We start from the raw sequence: 18,825 nt of genomic DNA, 5'->3' as shown, positions 1-18,825 counted from the left end.
TCAGTGTTACAGTAATTATCCAACTCCACAATTGGTCGTGTCAGAGACACTGAAAGGACGACATGAAAAACTGAAAAGAAATAAAAGTGTCAGATTCTGGCAGGAAAACAGGGATTTGAGTTCATTTGGATACAGGGGTACAGCCAAGTAACTAAGGAGCAGGAGAAAAATAACTTGAAGCTCTGAATAAGCAACTTATTAGCTCTAATTTAAGAACATGGTGTCACACACTGTCAGGACCCAAGGCCTAATTTGATCAACATCAGGCAAAAGTAAAACAACAGCTATTAAAGACACCCTCATGTAGCAAACAGAGAAAGCAGACAACGGGCTCTGTTCTGATTACTGCAAAGGTGTGCAATACTTCTGACTTATAGCAAACCGCACGGAAAACACGGTGTTCACAGTACATAAGAAGTTTGGTTTTCAGTGGGTTTCAAAACAGTTTCCAAGTAACACACATCACCTTAACGACTGAAACAATAACCTCATGTTTTGCTCACAACTATTTCATGAACTAAGCAATTCAGATGTTGATTATTTTTACTAATTAGGAAAAAAAACCCCACTTATAATAATAATCTAATGCAAAAATAACTTTCAATTGCTTATTTCAGACTCTCAAAGTATTGAAAATAGACTACATTCAGACTCAACCTGTATCATAGAATACAGATGATACACAGGCCAAGCATGTTATCTTTTGGAAGGTACACAGAGCACACGGCCCCTTCTGCAAGGAAAGGATCCCGACCCCCGGCGCCGGCCGTGCGCCGTTCTCCCAGCCCACGCCGGGCCGCCCGGAGCCCGAGTGCCGTGTGCCCGGCTCACCTTGGACGCCAGGCGCCGGGCGGCGTCCGCCCCGCGCTGCGGGCACGCGGGGCCGGGCAGCGTCCTCCCCGCGCCGCCGGCCGCGAGCTGGCTGAACGGAACGGCCTCCGGGCTGCGCTCACCGCCCGCTGCAACGACAACAGACACCAGAGACTGGGGGTGCTGGCAGAAGATCGTTCTACAGGAAAGCGTCACGGAATCTCTTTGCTGCTAGAGTAAAATCTGAAGCTGCTTTAAAAGAAGCCTGCAACTAGTCTGAGAAATACAGGCACGTTACAATTTTACACAATTCAACTGACTTTGAGATCAAAACTGTACAGTTACTGAAATCAAAGTATGCTGATATGGTTTCCATATGAAAAATATACCTGTGATGACTCATTTCAACTAATAGTTATTGCATGACTGAAATATTGAGGAACATAAACAACTCGTGATTATTATGACTATTATTCGAAGCGTCAGGAGGGGAAGCAGCCGTGAGGACAGTCACACGTCCTTCCAGTCACCGAAGGGACCGGACTGCCGGGGTGACAGAAGCCTGTGGAACCCAGCAGAAGACAAAAGGGGTTTCTCCACAGCTTCACTCTTGCCCCTGCTGCAATCCCACGGAACACGTGTGGCACCGGGCAGGGGAACCCCATCGCTTCTCTCTTTCCAAACGAGCGGCAGAAGCAGCTCTAGAGCCGCGGCGCCGGCGCAGCGCAGGGCCCCGCCCGGCAGAGGGACGAGACCCCGCACAGCCGCCGTGCCGCCCTTCGCCGGCTGGGCCGTGCGCCCTTACGTTCATCAACGCGCACCGTTTAACAGTTTCCTTCTCTCGCTGCAGGAAACAAGCATTTGCTGAGTTGACGAGGCCCAACTGACCTAAACCAGCAAAGCAAACAACAACCCGACTATTGTTATCAGTACAATAACCCAAACAATATACATACTTTTGGGGGAGGAATTAGGGCTGTTTGAAGCTATTTGTCTCATGCGACTTCCATGGCAGCTAAACGCCACCAGCCGTGAAATAATTGCGGTCTTCCCAAAGCCCACATTCCCCGTAATGACTGCGCCCCTGTTCTCCGCTACATCAGTGCTCTGCAATTTTTCTTCAATCGCCTGGAACAGCCATTCTCTTCCAACAAACACTGAGTCCGTTGTTATGCTCGGAACTTCAAACAACAGCGGCTTCAGCAAAATGTCTTGAGGCTTATAGGGGACGAAATGAGCTGAGAAGAGATGGCAGGGAGAAAAGTTTATTACAAGAAACTCGATGTGCAATAAACCACTATTGTTTCAGAAGAGAATTTCATTCAGTGACTCTGTTAACAGTGTTCATCATCAGACTCCTCAGAGCTTTCATCATGGAAACAATAAAACTGATTTGCTCAGTTCAGGTCTCCTCCATAATTCCTACAATGAATTAAATTCTAGAGGAGAGAGGCTACAAGTATAATTGGAGGGCTTTTTATAATTGAATTTGAGTTAATTTGTCACAGAATTCAAAAGTTCTCTTGAAAATGCATTAAGAATTCTATAAATGATGAAGTGGCAAACATTTTTCGGTTCAGAGTCATAAATAAGTCTAATGGTACTAGATGGGTTTTCTTCCTAAGCCAGAGCTCTAAGGACGGGCTCTCCAAAGCCGTAAGCTGGCGCAGCACTGCAGGCGCCCACGCTCTCATCTGAACGCACGGATACAACCCGGCAGCCAGGAGAACGGTCAGCAGCTCCTGAACGCCGGGGACTCCCGCGGCCTGCGCTGCCCGTGCCCTCTGACACGAACAATATACTGATTTCTTACTCAAAGCCATACGTTCAACTGCTAACCCACAGCGTTATGCAGTAAAAAGTGTCAGCAACATCCTGGTTTCAGACACGGTGAGGGATCTGTCACGAGCACGATGGCGGTGGGACGGGGTGTTACAAACACCTCGGCGCGGTGTCCCGGACCGGGCCGGGTGCCCACGCAGGTGTCCAGACCGGTACCTTTGCTGTCCGGCTGTGCCCGCCCGCCGGCCGTGTTGTGCCAAGGCAGGCGGATCGAGGTGCGCAAAGGGGTGTTTCTCTGTCCGTCCAAATAGCTCAGATCTTCCAGTTTGGTTGAACTTGTTGCTGCAGTATTAAAGGAGAGAAGCTTATTTTTCTCTCAGCATAAGTTACAAAGAATAAGATTATTTATTACAGTTTTTTTCCTAAACATACTACTTACAGATAAGTTTTCTAGACAATGACAGAAGTTAAAGCCATTCATGTTGTAACATCTCCAGAATCCTTTCCGATCAAGTTTACTAAAGATTCAGATGGCCCTCACGTCTGCCTCACTTCCCCAAGTGGTAAACAGCCCCTGTGTTAATACAGTCTCCTCCTTCCTACAAGAACCACCACATCGGTGAGGTCAGACGTGTTAGGAACAGGTGTGACAACGTCCAACCCCACCTTTGTGCAGGAGAAGCTTCTTCAGTCACTTTATCTGCAAGGAGATCGCAGGCTAATCATTTAACTTCTTGCGGGTGTAGCACAGGTATCTTGTTTTTCAAGAGGGCTATTTAGCACTGGCACTCCAAAGCCAGAAAACAGTCACTTAGACCTTAAAAGCACACCAGTTTTCACAAAAAAATTGTAGCCAAAATCTTGGCACTGTCAGATAGCAGAACATCTAAATCAGACGCTCCATTGCCTTTGCATGGGACAGTTCACACAGAGCAGGACCTGTCCGGCGCCGGGGAAACACGCGAGACCGCAGGTCAATCGAGCCATTTTCAGAGCAGACTCACAACTGTTTCTAACATTTGTGATTTTGTAACTACAGAAACCAGCCAGAGAAGCGAATTCACGGCAAGGGTTTGCGCTGCTGGCGGCACGGCGCTCGCCTCTGAGCAGCGGCTCGATGGGGGCACAGTCCGCTCCCGCGGGGCCGGTGGGTTTGTGGAGGAGCGGCACAGCCCGGGCATTGGTGTGTTCATAGCACAGGACGTTGCTGCAAAATAGGCACATTTTGAAACAATGTGCGAATAACTTTCATGTATTTTAAAACCTCAGGTTACCTGTATTGAGACCGCAGTGTGTGTTTCAGCACCTTTATGACACTTCATGAAGCATTCTAAATACAGGACTGTTTTGGTGGGTTTTTTAAACCATTGGATTTTGGTTATTAGTGGCAAGTCTTAAGTTCTTCAGAACATTTATTGAGCTGCATGTTAGTACCCTTTTTGTTGAAATTCCAATATATGAGAATTCGTAGGACTTTTCTGGAATAAACACGTTATATAGTTCCTTTGGAAATGAACTGGAGAACGTATCATGGTTTTCCCCTCAGCTGAACCAACATGTTTGTATCTTCACAACAGCAGCACAGAACTGGTGCTCATGTCACAATCCACAACCCTCCAAAATCTAACATGGTATTGTCAGAGTTGGAGATTCTCATCAAAATTGCTGGCGCGACCTCTGCCAAACCTTCGCCGTTGGGAATTTCCAAAGTTGGTTTCCTAGCAATACTTCCCCTACACACCTTACCATGCTAAGAAATTCCACGTATCCATTTTTCTTTAACCTTTGTTCCTGCTCCACAGCGGCTGGACTGGAGGATCTTTCGAGGTCCCTTCCAACCCCTGACACTCTGTGACTCTGTGATTTTATACTGGAAATACTCCCTTTCAGTGCTGGTGTTTTCTAGCTGGGAGGAAGTGTAATATCCTCCCCCCAGAAGCACCAGCTCCTAAGCCCGAACCTCATTACTGAAGTTTTCTTCACTCCACATTTACCAAGTTTTTAACTTTGAATGTTCAGCTAGCTAAACCTACTGCCACGTCTATAGCACCCACGCTGCTGAGCGCTGCCAGAACTCCTTCTTGCAGGGTTTTACGTATGTAAGTCAATTGGCACGACTATCAGGATTTGATGGGCTCTACGAATAGATTTAAAGTAAGAAGTGCTTTTTCAGAGACTTGCTGTATCCCACAGCTTGGAAAAAGTCAGGCTGAAGTCCCATTTGTATCTATCACAACTGACAGACTCACGTTTTCTAGAAGAACGGTTCAACTATAAGGCAGAATTTCACATAGATTTCAAAAAATTATACATGTCACTTGTTCATCAGAGCTCCAAGTACGATTTTAGTCTTGGTGTCAGTCGAATTTACAGATCTAGGAAATGTGAGCACACACAGAAGCAACGGCCTCAAGGATTAGCTGATGCCAGATCCAGTCCTAGAATGACTGATGTTCCACGAGTCCTGGCCTAGCCAATACCTGCCAAAAACCATGATAAAACACCCTCTTTGACATCTAAAATAACTTAGGTAATGCTCATCTACTCCATTTGGAACCTATGCTTTTCTCGTCGTATAAAAATACTTTCATACTAAAACCAAATCTCCAACGGAGATACTGAACATCCTCTCCTCTGCCTCAGGACTCTACCTGCAACGGAGTTCGGGCGCGGCATCCCGAGCGAGCCGGAGCCGGAGCCCTGCGCGCAGGGGGCGGCGCGGGGCGGGTCCCCCTGCGCCCCCGGCGGGCGGCCGCCCGGCCCGCGGCCCGGCCCCTGCTGCCGCCCGGCTCTCACGCTCCCGTCCTTGCTCCATTCCAAACTGGATCCACTGCGATCATCGTTTTCTGATGAACTTGTTATAGTTGCTGAAAAAGAGAGGAAAAAAACAACTGAAGTACACACGAGAGGAAAATGGTGCACTTGTGTTAACATGTGCTACGATTTCCATACTGAAATGGCATTTTGGGCCATCAGATATTCAAGTTATTTCTTTACTGGATGTTTTGTTGAACTTCAGGAGTTTTATTTATCTAAATGAGCCAAACAACGCAGCTTCTCAGACTGGGAAAAACACCTGAGAAAGGAGGCAAGAAAGTGTTCCGAAGAATCCAGTTTTATCTTTACATCTATGTAATCGGTGCTGCGGGCTGGCGGAACGGACAAACCATCAGGACACGTATGACTTTATAGGAAGAATCACCTACTTCACCAAAACATCTCAACTTTTTTAAAAATTAAAATTGTGTAACATGCTCTGCAAATTTTCAAATCATTCGGTAAACATGGAGACAACATCATCTCATCAAGAAGTAAAAATAGCATCTAGAGCAAGAAAAAGATTTAAATGCATCTTCTTGATAATTTTTGAAGACTAATAATTTACAAGAATAACTCAAAATTCCATTGTTTGAAAAACCTTGCCCATTTCTCCCAAAGCTGGGACGCTTTGCGCAGGCTCGCGTGCCCGGCACCGTGTGCGTCGTGCAGCACCGTGCTGGGTGCTGCGCAGACCGCTCACCCAGCGCCGCCGGCGCGCGGGGCCTCGTCCTGCGGAGCGCCCGCCCCGCGGGTCCCGCAGCGAGCGCCGCCCTGTGCCCCAAACAGCGCGCGGGGCCTCGTCCTGCGGAGCGCCCGCCCGCGGGTCCCGCTGTCCCGTAGCGAGCGCTGCCCTGCGCCCCGAACAGCGCGCGGGGCCTCGTCCTGCGGAGCGCCCGCCCCGCGGGTCCCGCTGCCCCGCGCCCCCAACAGCGCGCGGGGCCTCGTCCTGCGGAGCGCCCGCCCCGCGGGTCCCGCTGTCCCGCAGCGAGCGCTGCCCTGCGCCCCGAACAGCGCGCGGGGCCTCATCCTGCGGAGCGCCCACCCCGCGGGTCCCGCTGTCCCGCAGTGAGCGCCGCCCTGCGCCCCCAACAGCGCGCGGGGCCTCGTCCTGCGGAGCGCCCACCCCGCGGGTCCCGCTGTCCCGCAGCGAGCGCTGCGCTGCGCCCCGAACAGCGCGCGGGGCCTCATCCTGCGGAGCGCCCGCCCCGCGGGTCCCGCTGTCCCGCAGCGAGCGCTGCCCTGTGCCCCCAACAGCGTGCACAGCCAGAGGAGCGTGTCAGAGCCGGGCAGCACACGGACGGAGCTGCAGATTACGCTGAACACACTCATTTAGGTTTTTGAAGTATTGCAGTGTACTGCAGTACAGAGTCAATCAGAGACTCAAAGGCTTTCCTCTTTGCTTGTTTCTGATGTCATTAAAAACCAATCACGAGACATTTACAGATAACTTCTTAACACTATGTGAAACTTTTCCATAGCAAAAAAGCACATCCTACTGCCAACATTTCAGAAGCTGAAAAATAAGCAGCATGGAGCTAAAGAGATCCTCAGCTAAAAGGCAACTAAAGACCACAAGGTGTTCTGGATGCTGCCCTACAGACCAGCAGTTTTCCCGGCTGCAGTGATTTGCTCAAGCGAAAGCCGAACAGCATCACGTGCATTGTCAGGTGCTGCAGGGGCCCACGGGTGTCCCAGGGTCACGGGCTGCAGCTGCAGCTCCTCGGGGCTGTGCCTGACCGAGGCCTCCTGCAATACCTGCAGGTGTGAAGAACTCGCGCTCCTGAAGTCCTGCTTTAGTAACGTGGGATAAAACTATACTAGTGTGCCCGCATAAGAACATTTAGCAAATATATGCTGGTTTTGCTATGTTTACTAGTGAAATTACTTTGTTTCATTTAAAATGTTTTCAATACTTACATTAAACTCTCATGAAATCACTGAACAACAACTAGTTTTTATTAAATGTTAAGCCAACACTCAATGCACTTTGACCACTTGAATGCAACAGAGGAAAATACAAAGAAGGACAAGAGGGTATCACGATTAAAAAAACCCAACCAACCCACCCAAACAAACCAACCAACCACAACAGAACCAACACATATCAATGCCAGTTTAACTAGTAATGTCTATGTGAACTGTGGGTCCTCTGCAGGCTAACGTTTGAAACGTTAAAGCTATACGTGTGGTGAGTCTACACGTGGCTGCCCAAGCCACCAGGCGAGCCGGCCCTGCGCCGGGCCTGCACCGCAGGCGGCGCCGGGGCTGGCGCGGCCCCACGCGGCACCGGCCGCTCCGCTCGGCCCCAGCGCCGCGGCCTCGCGGGAGCGGCTGCTCCTGCTCCCCGGTCCGAGAGCCAGAGCTTGAGCTCAAGAGCTCGCGTTCTGAGAAACACCAATAACGACACACATTTTAGAGGCAATAGAAGAAAAAGCTTTTTGGGCATTCCATTGGCCTGTGCACACAGCTCAGATCGTACTTCCATATGACAAATCTATTTCATTTTTATGGTAGTGCCAAAAGAATCTGCCTCCTCCTGAAGTATGAAATATTTTAAACTATGATTCGTTCTGGAGTGAAATGCAGCATCGGGAAACCTGGCTGCTCCAGGTTTCCGTACTGGAGCAGTGGTAGGAATCCAGAACAGCCCACACTCTGGCCAGCAGCCCAGCCTTTTCTCCTGCTTAGCTCACTGTGCAAGGTTAAAACCTGGCTCTACTGCTACTCTGTCACACTCACTAACAGCAAAGAAGAACTCAACGCCAGCAGTACAGTATTAAAAAACTAGAAGGAACCCGAACCGTAAGTAAAAAAGCAGGAAAGAAGAAAAGATAGATTTCCCATCAGAGTCTGTGGCCCAGAAAACACAGTGGGAGCAGAATACACTGGAAGCCTGTGTAAGTAGCTTGGAAGAGCAAGCTATGGTATTGTAACGGTTGGATGAACTCTGTCAAAGATGTTAGGAAACACATACTTGCTTAACATAACTTAAAACACTTATTTGCTACTACTAACAAATTTGAATGCACAGACACATTTGTATTTAAAAAACAAAACCAGGGATCATTTTTCAGAGGTGCCTCTGATTTCCCTCCTTGGTTCCAGGCCTTTCTAGTGGAAGGGGTGCAACGTGGGTTGCCAAGGGGTGTTCAGGTTCTCCCCGAATTCGAGACACGAATGACAGCCCAGAACCGGCAGGTGAGTTTTGATGGTCCCACAACCCTGAACCACATAACCTGACCGAAGGAGCTATGCAGGAGGTCCCACCCACCCTCATGTCTTCTCTAGGGTTTGCCCCCTGCTCTCACACTCTTACACTTCACAACTCCACCATTTGCTCTTCTCCCTGTATAATAATGTTTCTCCTATTTTGGAAGCTTCTTCCTTTTCACTGTTTCCAGAAGGAACTTTTATCAGTGGGTTTAAAAATATTAGTATTTACAAGGTTATGCAGTGGACGATGTAGCGTCATGCCATTTATACTACTTTACACAAACACGAGGCCAGTTCTGACCTCATTTAGAACAGGGGGATACTCACAGGAGACCCCTTAGGGCAGGGAGCAGAGGGAGGGAAGATGGCACAAACAAGGCAGCCAACAACTCGGAGCTTTTCCTTAGAATTGATCAGACTTACTGAAATATTTAGGTAGTTGGTAAAAGGAGCTATGTAACGGTAGCTGCCTCTCTCAGGATAACTGACTCCGGTTCAGACATCTGTTTGGTGGATGATCACACAATTTCACCTCTTCCATGATGCCCCATTTTAGCTTGATTTTCATGTCAATTACTCAGAAGTTTGCACTGTTTTTAAACAGATTTATTTAAGTTATTCTCAGAAGAAGTAGCATCAATTATTTTTTCCTCAGCTGGCAATTAAACCAGCTTCACGGTACGCTGATCCTCACCATTTTGAAATGTACTGTAGAGACATATATAACGGAAAAGGACAAAGGTAGAAGGCAACAAGAAATGGAGCGAAACAGAGCCATTCAGAGCCGTGCTGTCAAGAGAAGGTCAATCTGTTCTGCAGACACTCACCTATGATGCCGCTGTCCCGGCTCTCCAGGGTGGAGCTGGGGCTGCTGAGGGTCCCGCAGGGGCTGCCCAGGGTCCCGCAGGGGCTGCCCAGGGTCCCGCAGGGGCTGCCCTGGCCGCCCGCGGCCCTGCCCAGGCCGGGCAGCGTGGAGCAGGGGCTGTCGGTGCTGGGGGACGTGGTGCTGCTGGTCAGCGTGGAGCACGGGCTCACGCCCCGGCTGGCGACCGCGCACTGCGGGGCAAGAACAGCGCGGTTACTGCCCGGACCGCGCGCCGCTGCGACGCACCCGGGAGCACAGCCACAACACAGCAAACAGCCCATTTGCAAGCAAAACCTTCGCGAAGCAGAAGCTTAGCGACATGATTTCAGATTGCTCTTAACAAGTGACCTGTGAAGAACAAAGGGAGTTTCACAGTTTGGTCGCAGAGTGGCAGATTGCTCCTCCATTAAACGTTTCAGCGGACACCCCTCCCCTTCACTCCCAGCATTCATTCTTTGGGTTGGAACCGCCAGAACTGCAGTCTCACTATCAGTGAAACCCGCACCGATGCACTGAGATTTACGAGGCCTGGGACTAAATGTGGAGAGGGGAAGGGGAGGAAAGAGAGACTGGTGGCTACGGTGCAGACGAGTTCCATATGGACAGGAGCTGCCCGCTGCTCCCCAGCCCCGCAACGACAGAGCAAGGCTGTCAAACGGAAGCCAGCTTCTCCGGAAAAAATTAACAACATGCCCCAAAAGCAGGCTCTTATTGTAACAAACCACTGACATCTCCCATCTCAGAAATTACTGAAAACACAAGGAAAAAACAACGTTCCTCATAAATGTTCGAAAAAGGCAGAGAGCCCGAGAAGCTGCACACATTCACAGGAGATTAAACTTCCAGAAATGATGAGTCCACTCTTCCTTAAGAATGCAAGATCAACTCTCAATTTCAAAACAAATACATGCTTGCTATAATTAATGTACAATTCTATTACCATATCTCTATCAAAATGGATTGTATTTTGGTCAATATCAAGTGACTGCAACTAGCAAATAGAGGAAATAACATTACTCCTCTCAGAAACAGGATGAACATTAAATAGATTATTTTCCGTTATCCTACCATGACTTCGCTTTTCTCTTCCATGTGAGCAGAAGCCGGGATCCCTTCTCCCAGCAAAAAGCCCAATCTTGTCATCAGTTCTTGTGCCGCAGGAGAACAGCTCGAGTCTTTGTCAGATTTTGCTTTGGAGAGGGGGGAAAAAAGTTGGTGAAGGTTAGAGTCTTATATCTGGAAACTGCGACAAGACGTAGAAAAAAGGACAATAAAATGTAAATGCCAGTTCTTCTGTCAGCAATATATCTAAATAGAGAAGCTGAAGCCATTTAAACTTTCTGTCCCCCAGACTTTAAGTTGTTGGTGGGTCCTGGACTCTCTGCACATCGGCACAAATCCGGGGCAGAGAAAGGCCACCCTGCCCGCCAAGCCAGCCACGGGGCAGTGGAACAAGTTCAGCGCCCGGCTGGCGATCGACAGGATTCTTCTCCAACAGCAGCATCAAACTCAACGCTATCAGAGTTCAATGGCATTCTGTTCCAGTAATTCCTATAAAGTTTTCTAAAGTGCTAAAAACGTGGAAAGTAGAGGTTAATAATACAGATGTTTTGTAATCTCACATTCAACACCACAAGTAATACCATACGTTTTTGTTGTGCTTGGTATGCAAAGGATGTGACACCAGTTCTAAATGTCCCATCTTTTCTGGTTGCAAAAACATTTAATTTTATCAGTACAGCACTTTCAAATGTCTCCTGGTGTCCAGGCCCAAAAGGAGGCAACGCTCGACAAAGCCAGCCGCCTGTGGGGGACCTGCGGGGGACCTGCGGGGGGACCTGTGGGGGACCTGTGGGGGACCTGCGGGGGACCTGCGGGGGGACCTGCGGGGGACCTGCGTGGGGACCTGCGTGGGGACCTGCGGGGGGACCTGCGGGGGACCTGCGGGGGACCTGCGGGGGGACCTGCGGGGGGACCTGTGTGGGGACCTGCGGGGGACCTGCGGGGGACCTGCGGGGGGACCTGCGGGGGGACCTGCGGGGGACCTGCGTGGGACCTGCGGGGGACCTGCGGGGGACCTGTGGGGGACCTGCGGGGGGACCTGTGGGGGACCTGCGGGGGGACCTGCGGGGGACCTGCGGGGGGACCTGTGGGGGACCTGCGCGGGGACCTGCGCGGGGACCTGCGCGGGGACAGCCCTGCTGCCGACACCGTCCCACCCAGCGCCGGCGGCCCTCGGCCTGCGCACCACCCGCCACGCGCTCCCCGGCACCAGCGTTCATACGGTACTGGTTCTTTTGTCCACTCAAAAAGGAACAGCATGTCGGGCTGTCCCGTCCCCAGGTATAGTGGTCACTTATTCGGGAGCATCGCCCAAGGGCTCTGAGGAAGAGCCCGCTGTGCTGAACGGCCCGGCCTCCGCTCCGGTCTCTCCTCCAGGGCTCTGCCAAGCCAGAGAGTCCAGGACAGTATTTGCATGTATTTATAGGTATTTATATCCACTCTTCCCCAGAACCCGCGGTCTCTAACCACACACACAGCTGACATGCCCTGTGATTTGCAATAAATAGCACGTTTTCCCCAAGACTGACAGAAAAACATTTGCCAATGATTTTAACTGAATATCTGGACCATAAGCACTACTTCAGCGATGTTTTGTTTTATGAGTGGCATAACCCCGCGGTTTGCAAGCATCAGTAATTCACTGGTCAACAATCCTTCGTTCCACTCAAGCTCAATACCTACTTGAACACACATATTTCTTAGTTTTGTGGACAGATTTGGGTTTTATGCTGGAAAATCGAATTACCTGATTCTCACTTAATCCCAAAAGAAGGAAGTCTATGAAACGGTGTCTTTTTAAAAGCAGATAGTAAAAACTTTTGCATCTGAGAATATTTTGCAAGCTGACAGGGTTTAGAATACTGGACTAGAAAATGTGTTTTCTTTGTAAAATCGTCATTTTGAGGATTAAATTAATCTTTCAAGTTACAATCCTGGAAATGACAGAGTTTGTGAAATCAACATCTTCATTCTATCAAAGTCACAAAACCCAATTATTATTATGTTTAAATGTTCATCTTCCACACGTGTGAGCGCACGCTGGGCGCAGCCCCGCATTCAGCCGGGCGGCAGAGATGAGGCCAAGAGCGAAGGCGCTCGGCCCAGCAGCTGCCGCTCAGCCCCTCGACACCGCGGGCTGGATTGACCTTCAGCAGACAGAGGAGCGAGAGGGACCGGGAACGACGACACGCTGAACAGGGCACACAGAACACAGCCGTGAAAACCAGTACAGTGACCTCTGCTTTCACTAAGGATAAAAACCCCACTTCTTGAAAAAAGAAGATATTTGCTTTTAAAACTGTAGTTTCCTTTAAAATTTAAGCAAAAGGAAACAAAAAGTTGTTCAGGTAGAACCTCATCAGTTACGTGCAGTTACTTCAATGAGGTCAGGTAAACTGAAAATTCATCTAAAAACACAAGGCACACGAAATCCATGTTACAGTGCACGTAGGCACACAGCAACGTAAGGGTCATTTTGCTTTGGTCGTGACATTCACTGTCAAAGCCACACTGTCACACACTAATCAAATTTAACAAATGTTGTATTTTCCAAGAATACCAATTAACCATAGAAAAGCAGCTTTTCCCAGCTTTGCCAACACAGGAGTTACTGTCTTCTTATTTAGCAAGTCTTATGTTTCTGAAATGAAGCACTGTACCCCGCGCAGAGCTACCAACTCGGAACCCATTTACACTAAAAACAAGCTCAGAGGAATTCCAGCGGGCCGTTGGTGCACATGGACATTGGTTCACGTGGCCATCGCCACAGCGGCCACCGCTCTGCTGCAGCCCCAGAACGGACAGATCGCCCGCTGGTGAAGGGACGCGTCTCCTACCACGGGCACCTTAAATCTGCAAACATTCTCACAAATAAAGAGATGTTGTCTTACTGTGCAGGCTCCTCTGTACCAGTGTCCGAAACGACCAGCTGTTGCACACACACGCGTCCCGGCGCAGGTTCTTACCGCTCTGGCCGGGCTCTCCGTGCTCCGCTGCTTTTCTGGGCGGCAGCGCTGCCTCCCCTGGCACCCGGGGGCTCTCCACATACTTGGGCTTCCTGGCCGGACCTGCAACGGCAACGAGCCGAGTGTATCTAATTCTTTCCAGATGCACCGCAGGTTTCACATTTACAGTGTCTATCCTCTGCGACACAAAGCAAGCAGAGGAACTATTTCTTACATACACAGCTGCTACTGTAAAGACCAGCAAGCTGCTGCACTTCCCTCTTGTGAGAAACAAATACTCTCCCTGGGCTCCTCGGCACGCAGAGCCTGCTGGAAAACAACGCCATCTGCTCGCTGTGACGAACCTGAAAGGGCTCCTGATATGTGCAGCGAGTGACGTGTTCCCTGCTCAAACTCAGACAACATTCCTGGGCCTCCTTGGTTCAGAGCTTTTATCTTCCATCACAACGGGAAGACAATGTTGTTATCGGATCTTTGAAGCCAGGAGAAAGAGACTACGGGCAGACAGCCCGCAGCATCAACACGCTGAATAATTCACACCCGTGACGCTTCACTTTACAGCGCACTTTTCCAAACACGACACGGGCCTGATCACACGGGACGGTGAAGATGAGCCCAACAAACTGAAGCATTACTAGCTACTAATGGTTTCTGGTTTTATTAAACAGCAGCATTCCCAGTTCACGTACATACGAGGTTCAAACATATTGACTTCAGTATTAAGAAGAATTGTATGTTCACACATGCACATGCATACTTTTCTAAAATTCAACCAATTCACTCTTTGGCTTTTATATTCATGCTTTGGTTTCAGGCTTTTTATGATCCTATTCTTTGCTAAACACGTTTTAGTGGCAACCAGAGGAGACGTTAACTACCAGAAGAGCCGTGTCCGCGGTAGCGCGGATGGAAAGGCGCTGGCCCGCAGGCAGAGCGCGCGCCGGCCCCAGCAGCAGCGGCTGGGCCGGGGGCCCGCACGCCGCTGTGCCCACGCGGGCCGCGCGGCCGCAGCTGCCGGCTGCCAGGCACATCCTGGACACGCCAGCAAAGTACAGGCACCTGCAGCACAAGCAGCTGTGGAGAAGCATGAAGAGGGAAGCTCGCAAAGTTACAGCCTCTGAAGCTAAGATATTTAAATGGCGTGCGGAATGGAAACATCAGCAGCAGTGCTACTGAAAACAAACACAAATTCTTGTCCTAAATTTCCGTTAAGACAAACCCAATGCCTTGTAACGAGCGTAACAAACCACTTGAAACTTGCAAAGTTTTAGTGAGCTTGAGCTGTGGTGGGTGATTCCAATGTTTCATGCAGAACAACCTAAATATTGCCTGAAAATCCCCAGAAACAGAGTCAATGGCCGGGCTAACAAAATACAAACCCAGAGTTATTTGTGTGGATTCCCCAGCTTTGGCAATCCACAGCGATCTTCCTTTCCTGTCTCAGTACCACCTCTCGCCATGTCACCGAGCTGCCGTCTCGGGTTCCCTCTCTCATCGCCCTAAGAGCAGGAAGAAAGTTTCCTCACTTCAAAGTATGTCCAACGTGCTTCAGTCAAATGACTTTTAAGCACGTACAGCGACAAAGTGCTAGAGGAAACCACGCTACTGGCAGCATTCCACTTCTGCATCTTGCACGTTTGTGTATTACTGTTATGATTTTATTAACAATAACAAGATCAGAGTCTCAAAAGCAAGCATGCAGAACTCAGCACCTTTCATGAAGAGCATTTCTTGTGCTGCTCCACGGAATCCTGAACTTACAGTTACACTGTCACTCCATTCTTCAAACAAACAAACAAAACCTCAAGGCTGAAATCTGTCCAATTCAAATGGAACAAGCCGAAATGCTGGAACTCAGCTCACACACTGTGTTCTACTGGCTCTCTCAAGGGCTAGATGGGAAAAGAAGGGAAAGAAGAAAGTGCAACCACAAAATGGCAACAATATTTGATTTTGGGAACTCCAAAAAGTGCATGTTTCTCACCTCTGACCAACTCGGCAAAGGTGAAACACGGAGCACGCAGCGCTGCTCAGCGCCCCGCGGCTCACGGGCGCTTTAACTCCCCGGCTCTACCGCGGCAATGGCAGCAGCTCACCAGGATTTGTGAGACCACCACGAGCCCCGCTGCCCAGCTGACGTACGTCATATATGAACGTTTGTTCATCTCCCTGTCTGGAAACTATGAGCTCATCCCATTTTCTAGACTCGAAGCTTAGTTCCCAGCTATCACCAGAGGGTGCTCTTTCAGAGCTGTTCCAGGACAAAAACAAGGGGCATTGGCCTTGGTGAAAGCAGCTAAAAATACCTTCCTTTGAAACAAAATCACATTCTTTAAGGAGACAATAAGCCAAATGTGTAATTTGTAAGCAGAAGTACAATTAGATGTACCAAAGCTGAACGACAAAACACAACCATTCTAAAAGAACCAGAACAACACGTAGCAGTCCTGTAAAACAGATCAGAATGGAAATATCTTCAGCATGTATTTTTAACGCTGTGGAGGAGATCCTCTATTGAATTTTCTTCCTCACAAAATAATGGGAAAGTGACTTAGAGTTCTTGCAACTGCAATACATGACATTGCAGTAACTAGGAAAAGTCATGGTGAGTTTATTTTCATGCACTAATCTGGAGTAGGACACGTGGATGAAAAGGGACCCACTGAAACGTGACCTGTACCTGCACAACGGCAGCTGTTCTCCAAAAGCATAAGAGGGCTGAACTGGGTCTGATGAAGGTTCATCCGGAACTGCATTTTACCAGGAGCAAGCAGGGGAGAAGAACCGCAGCAGGGAAGCCGCTCTTCCTGGCCCCTGCTCTGGCCTGTGCTCGGTGGGTCTCGTTTCCCGGCTGGTCACCTCTGTTCCACAGTTCTGGACGCGTTTTCCTTCCAAGAACTGACCCTGGCCTTTCTGTCAGTGCCTGCACTATCTGCAAGTCAACCCAACGTTGCATGAAATACTAATTGTACTGTCTCCTTTGCCCAGCAACTGTGTTTCTCCCAGGCAGAAAAAGAGCAGCGCAATCCATGGACACCACTCCTCTGAGAGCCCTTCCCCACGGCGGCTCACCCGGCCCTGCTCCGGCTCTCCCGCAGCTCTGCACGGCTGTCACCAGCGGGAGCCCGTCCTTCGCCCCGCTCCTCGGCAAAATCCCATCTCCTCCTTCCCTACACGGACTTTCGATCTTCTAGAGCTGTTCAGCACACAAGCCACTCGCAGTAAGATAAAACAACAAAATAACATTCTGTGGCTCAAAATCTTTATGCGAACTGTCAAAACCAACCCCAAATTATTTAAACATGAACCGGACTATTATTTTTAAATTTCAAAAGGAGAAAGTAGATATTGCTGGGCAACTTAAACCAACCATGCTTTTTACAAATTAAATGTACTGTGCTGTGGCAATTCTTTGAGCAATGTTCCTTCTTTAGTTTTCTGTAAAATGGGTCATTAACCAAGACATTTCTCGGTGCTGACAAAACCTGGCTTTTGACACTTTCTTCCTGGACCTTATAAACTTTACAACAAAGAACCTCAAAACCGTCGAGTATCTCCACAAGTACCAGGAGCATGGACAATTTCACTGGACACACACGCTCTGACCTGAGCGAACCCAAGTGACGCTGGCGTGTTGGAATGATCTATATGTCCAGAATGCTGATAAGGAGGGACCCAGACACAGCACCTTATTTAGCAAGGCTCGCTCGTAACTGAGCGCTCATTAGTAAGGGCACAACTGTTGAAAACGAACGAGCTTCTTGTCACAACTTCAGCAACAACTTATCTATTAATACATTTATGTATGTAGATACGAGTAAAATAAATGAAGCATAAAAGCCACAAACAACATCCACTCTTACAGTCACTAACACATGTGCAAACAAAGGTCTCTGCGGCTGCCTTCTACTTAACTGATACACTAATCATAAAGAACCAGTTTTAAACGTATTCAGACATTTCAATCTAGGTATTTGTGATACCATTTACAATAATTATTCGCCATATGGATTAATCTATTTACCAATCGCCTCTTCCCCTGGGAACATGCAAAAAGGATTAACATGGTTTAACCGTGTTCCCTCCACACGGAGCGCACCGGAGCTGCTGAGGTGCTGCGAAGGCGCGGTGCCCGCGGGACTCACCTGGCGACTTGGCGCAGGGCCGGGCGTGCAGCGGCGCGGGCTGGCGCGGCAGCAGCGGCGAGGACGGCAGCGACACGGACACCCCCCTGGCCAGGGCCGCCCTGCGCGCGTCCTCGGGGAGCTCGGCGCTGGGCCCCGGCGGCGCGGCGGCCTGCGCGGCGCTCTCCGGGCAGCACTCCCCTGCGGGAACAAAACCGGGCATGCGTCAGACACCCAAATAAGATCACAGACCTGCACCGGAATACAGGTGTTTAACAGAGGAAAACTATTTGCCAGCAACCATTCAGCATGTGGTGCCACCGCGCAGCCCGCGGGGCAGAACACAGACAACCACCAGGAAAATCTAAACAGACGAGAAAGCGAGACTGGATTTTACTGTAATAGAGACAGCAAGGGGGAAGAAAAGCCTCACTTTTAACAAAGTACTTTTCAGATGTCACCCTTAGAGCTACAAATAAAGTTTCCTATGAAGATCATAGCGTTTTTACAGCTGAAAAGGTATTTTACAATCACCGTGATGTCCTGAAAATCAAAACCATCAGAAAATGTTGTTTGCTGAACTAGTTAAAGGAGAAATCTAGTTGGGTTACCCCTTCCACTCAATTACAAGGCGGGTCACCGAAAAGCACACCCATAGACAGACAGTCTGAGCTCCCGTTTCTGTTTGAAGTCTGAGCCCGTCCGGTTATGTGCTGTTTGACAGCAGCAGTGGTTTTGTCTAAGGGAAAAACAAGCTATTGGTTCACAACATACGAAGTGGCATATAAAAACGGGAAATGCACTCAAAATGGAGACACTTCCTGCTGCTGAAGGAAAAGCACTTTCAGCTAAATCACAAATATCTTTTCAAAACAACCAAAAAATGCATTGCTCCCAGTAAAGACTCGAAGACGGCAGAAACAGCTGCCAGGGTGTCCTCGTCAGATGACACTGCGACACGAGCAATCACCATCTAATTCATGGTCTTCTTAGCAGACTTCTGAATACTGACTTAATTTTAATTTATTCTTATATTTTATACATGCAATGTTCTACCGGGGAACAGAGCTGGACGGGGCTGAACACACCACTGGCACGACTCTAATCGGTAAATTCACATGATTTCATCATGAGAGTAACTTGAAAGGTATTTTAGAGTCTATACATACATGACACTGTATCT

At 49.2% G+C, this 18,825-nt stretch overlaps 1 protein-coding gene across 3 annotated transcripts in view; it reads right to left on the bottom strand.

Moving 5' to 3' along the window:
• The window catches only part of TANC1 (tetratricopeptide repeat, ankyrin repeat and coiled-coil containing 1), a 72,217-nt gene that overhangs the window by 18,752 nt on the left and 34,640 nt on the right, over positions 1–18,825 (bottom strand). For all 3 annotated transcript variants that reach the window (XM_082056424.1, XM_082056426.1, XM_082056425.1), the window contains 8 exons: positions 17,664–17,843; positions 13,519–13,620; positions 10,559–10,680; positions 9,453–9,681; positions 5,244–5,459; positions 2,809–2,934; positions 1,767–2,048; positions 832–959 (listed from right to left, as the gene is read on the bottom strand). In XM_082056424.1, coding sequence (XP_081912550.1) covers positions 832–959; positions 1,767–2,048; positions 2,809–2,934; positions 5,244–5,459; positions 9,453–9,681; positions 10,559–10,680; positions 13,519–13,620; positions 17,664–17,843 — 1,385 coding nt within the window. The remainder of the gene's footprint in view (positions 1–831; positions 960–1,766; positions 2,049–2,808; positions 2,935–5,243; positions 5,460–9,452; positions 9,682–10,558; positions 10,681–13,518; positions 13,621–17,663; positions 17,844–18,825) is intronic.

The sequence above is a fragment of the Streptopelia decaocto genome (genome assembly GCF_964273445.1).
Source record: "Streptopelia decaocto genome assembly, chromosome: 6".
Lineage (NCBI taxonomy): Eukaryota > Metazoa > Chordata > Aves > Columbiformes > Columbidae > Streptopelia > Streptopelia decaocto.
Note: the sequence above shows the minus strand (reverse complement) of the source record. Positions and strands in the feature narration are given on the sequence as shown.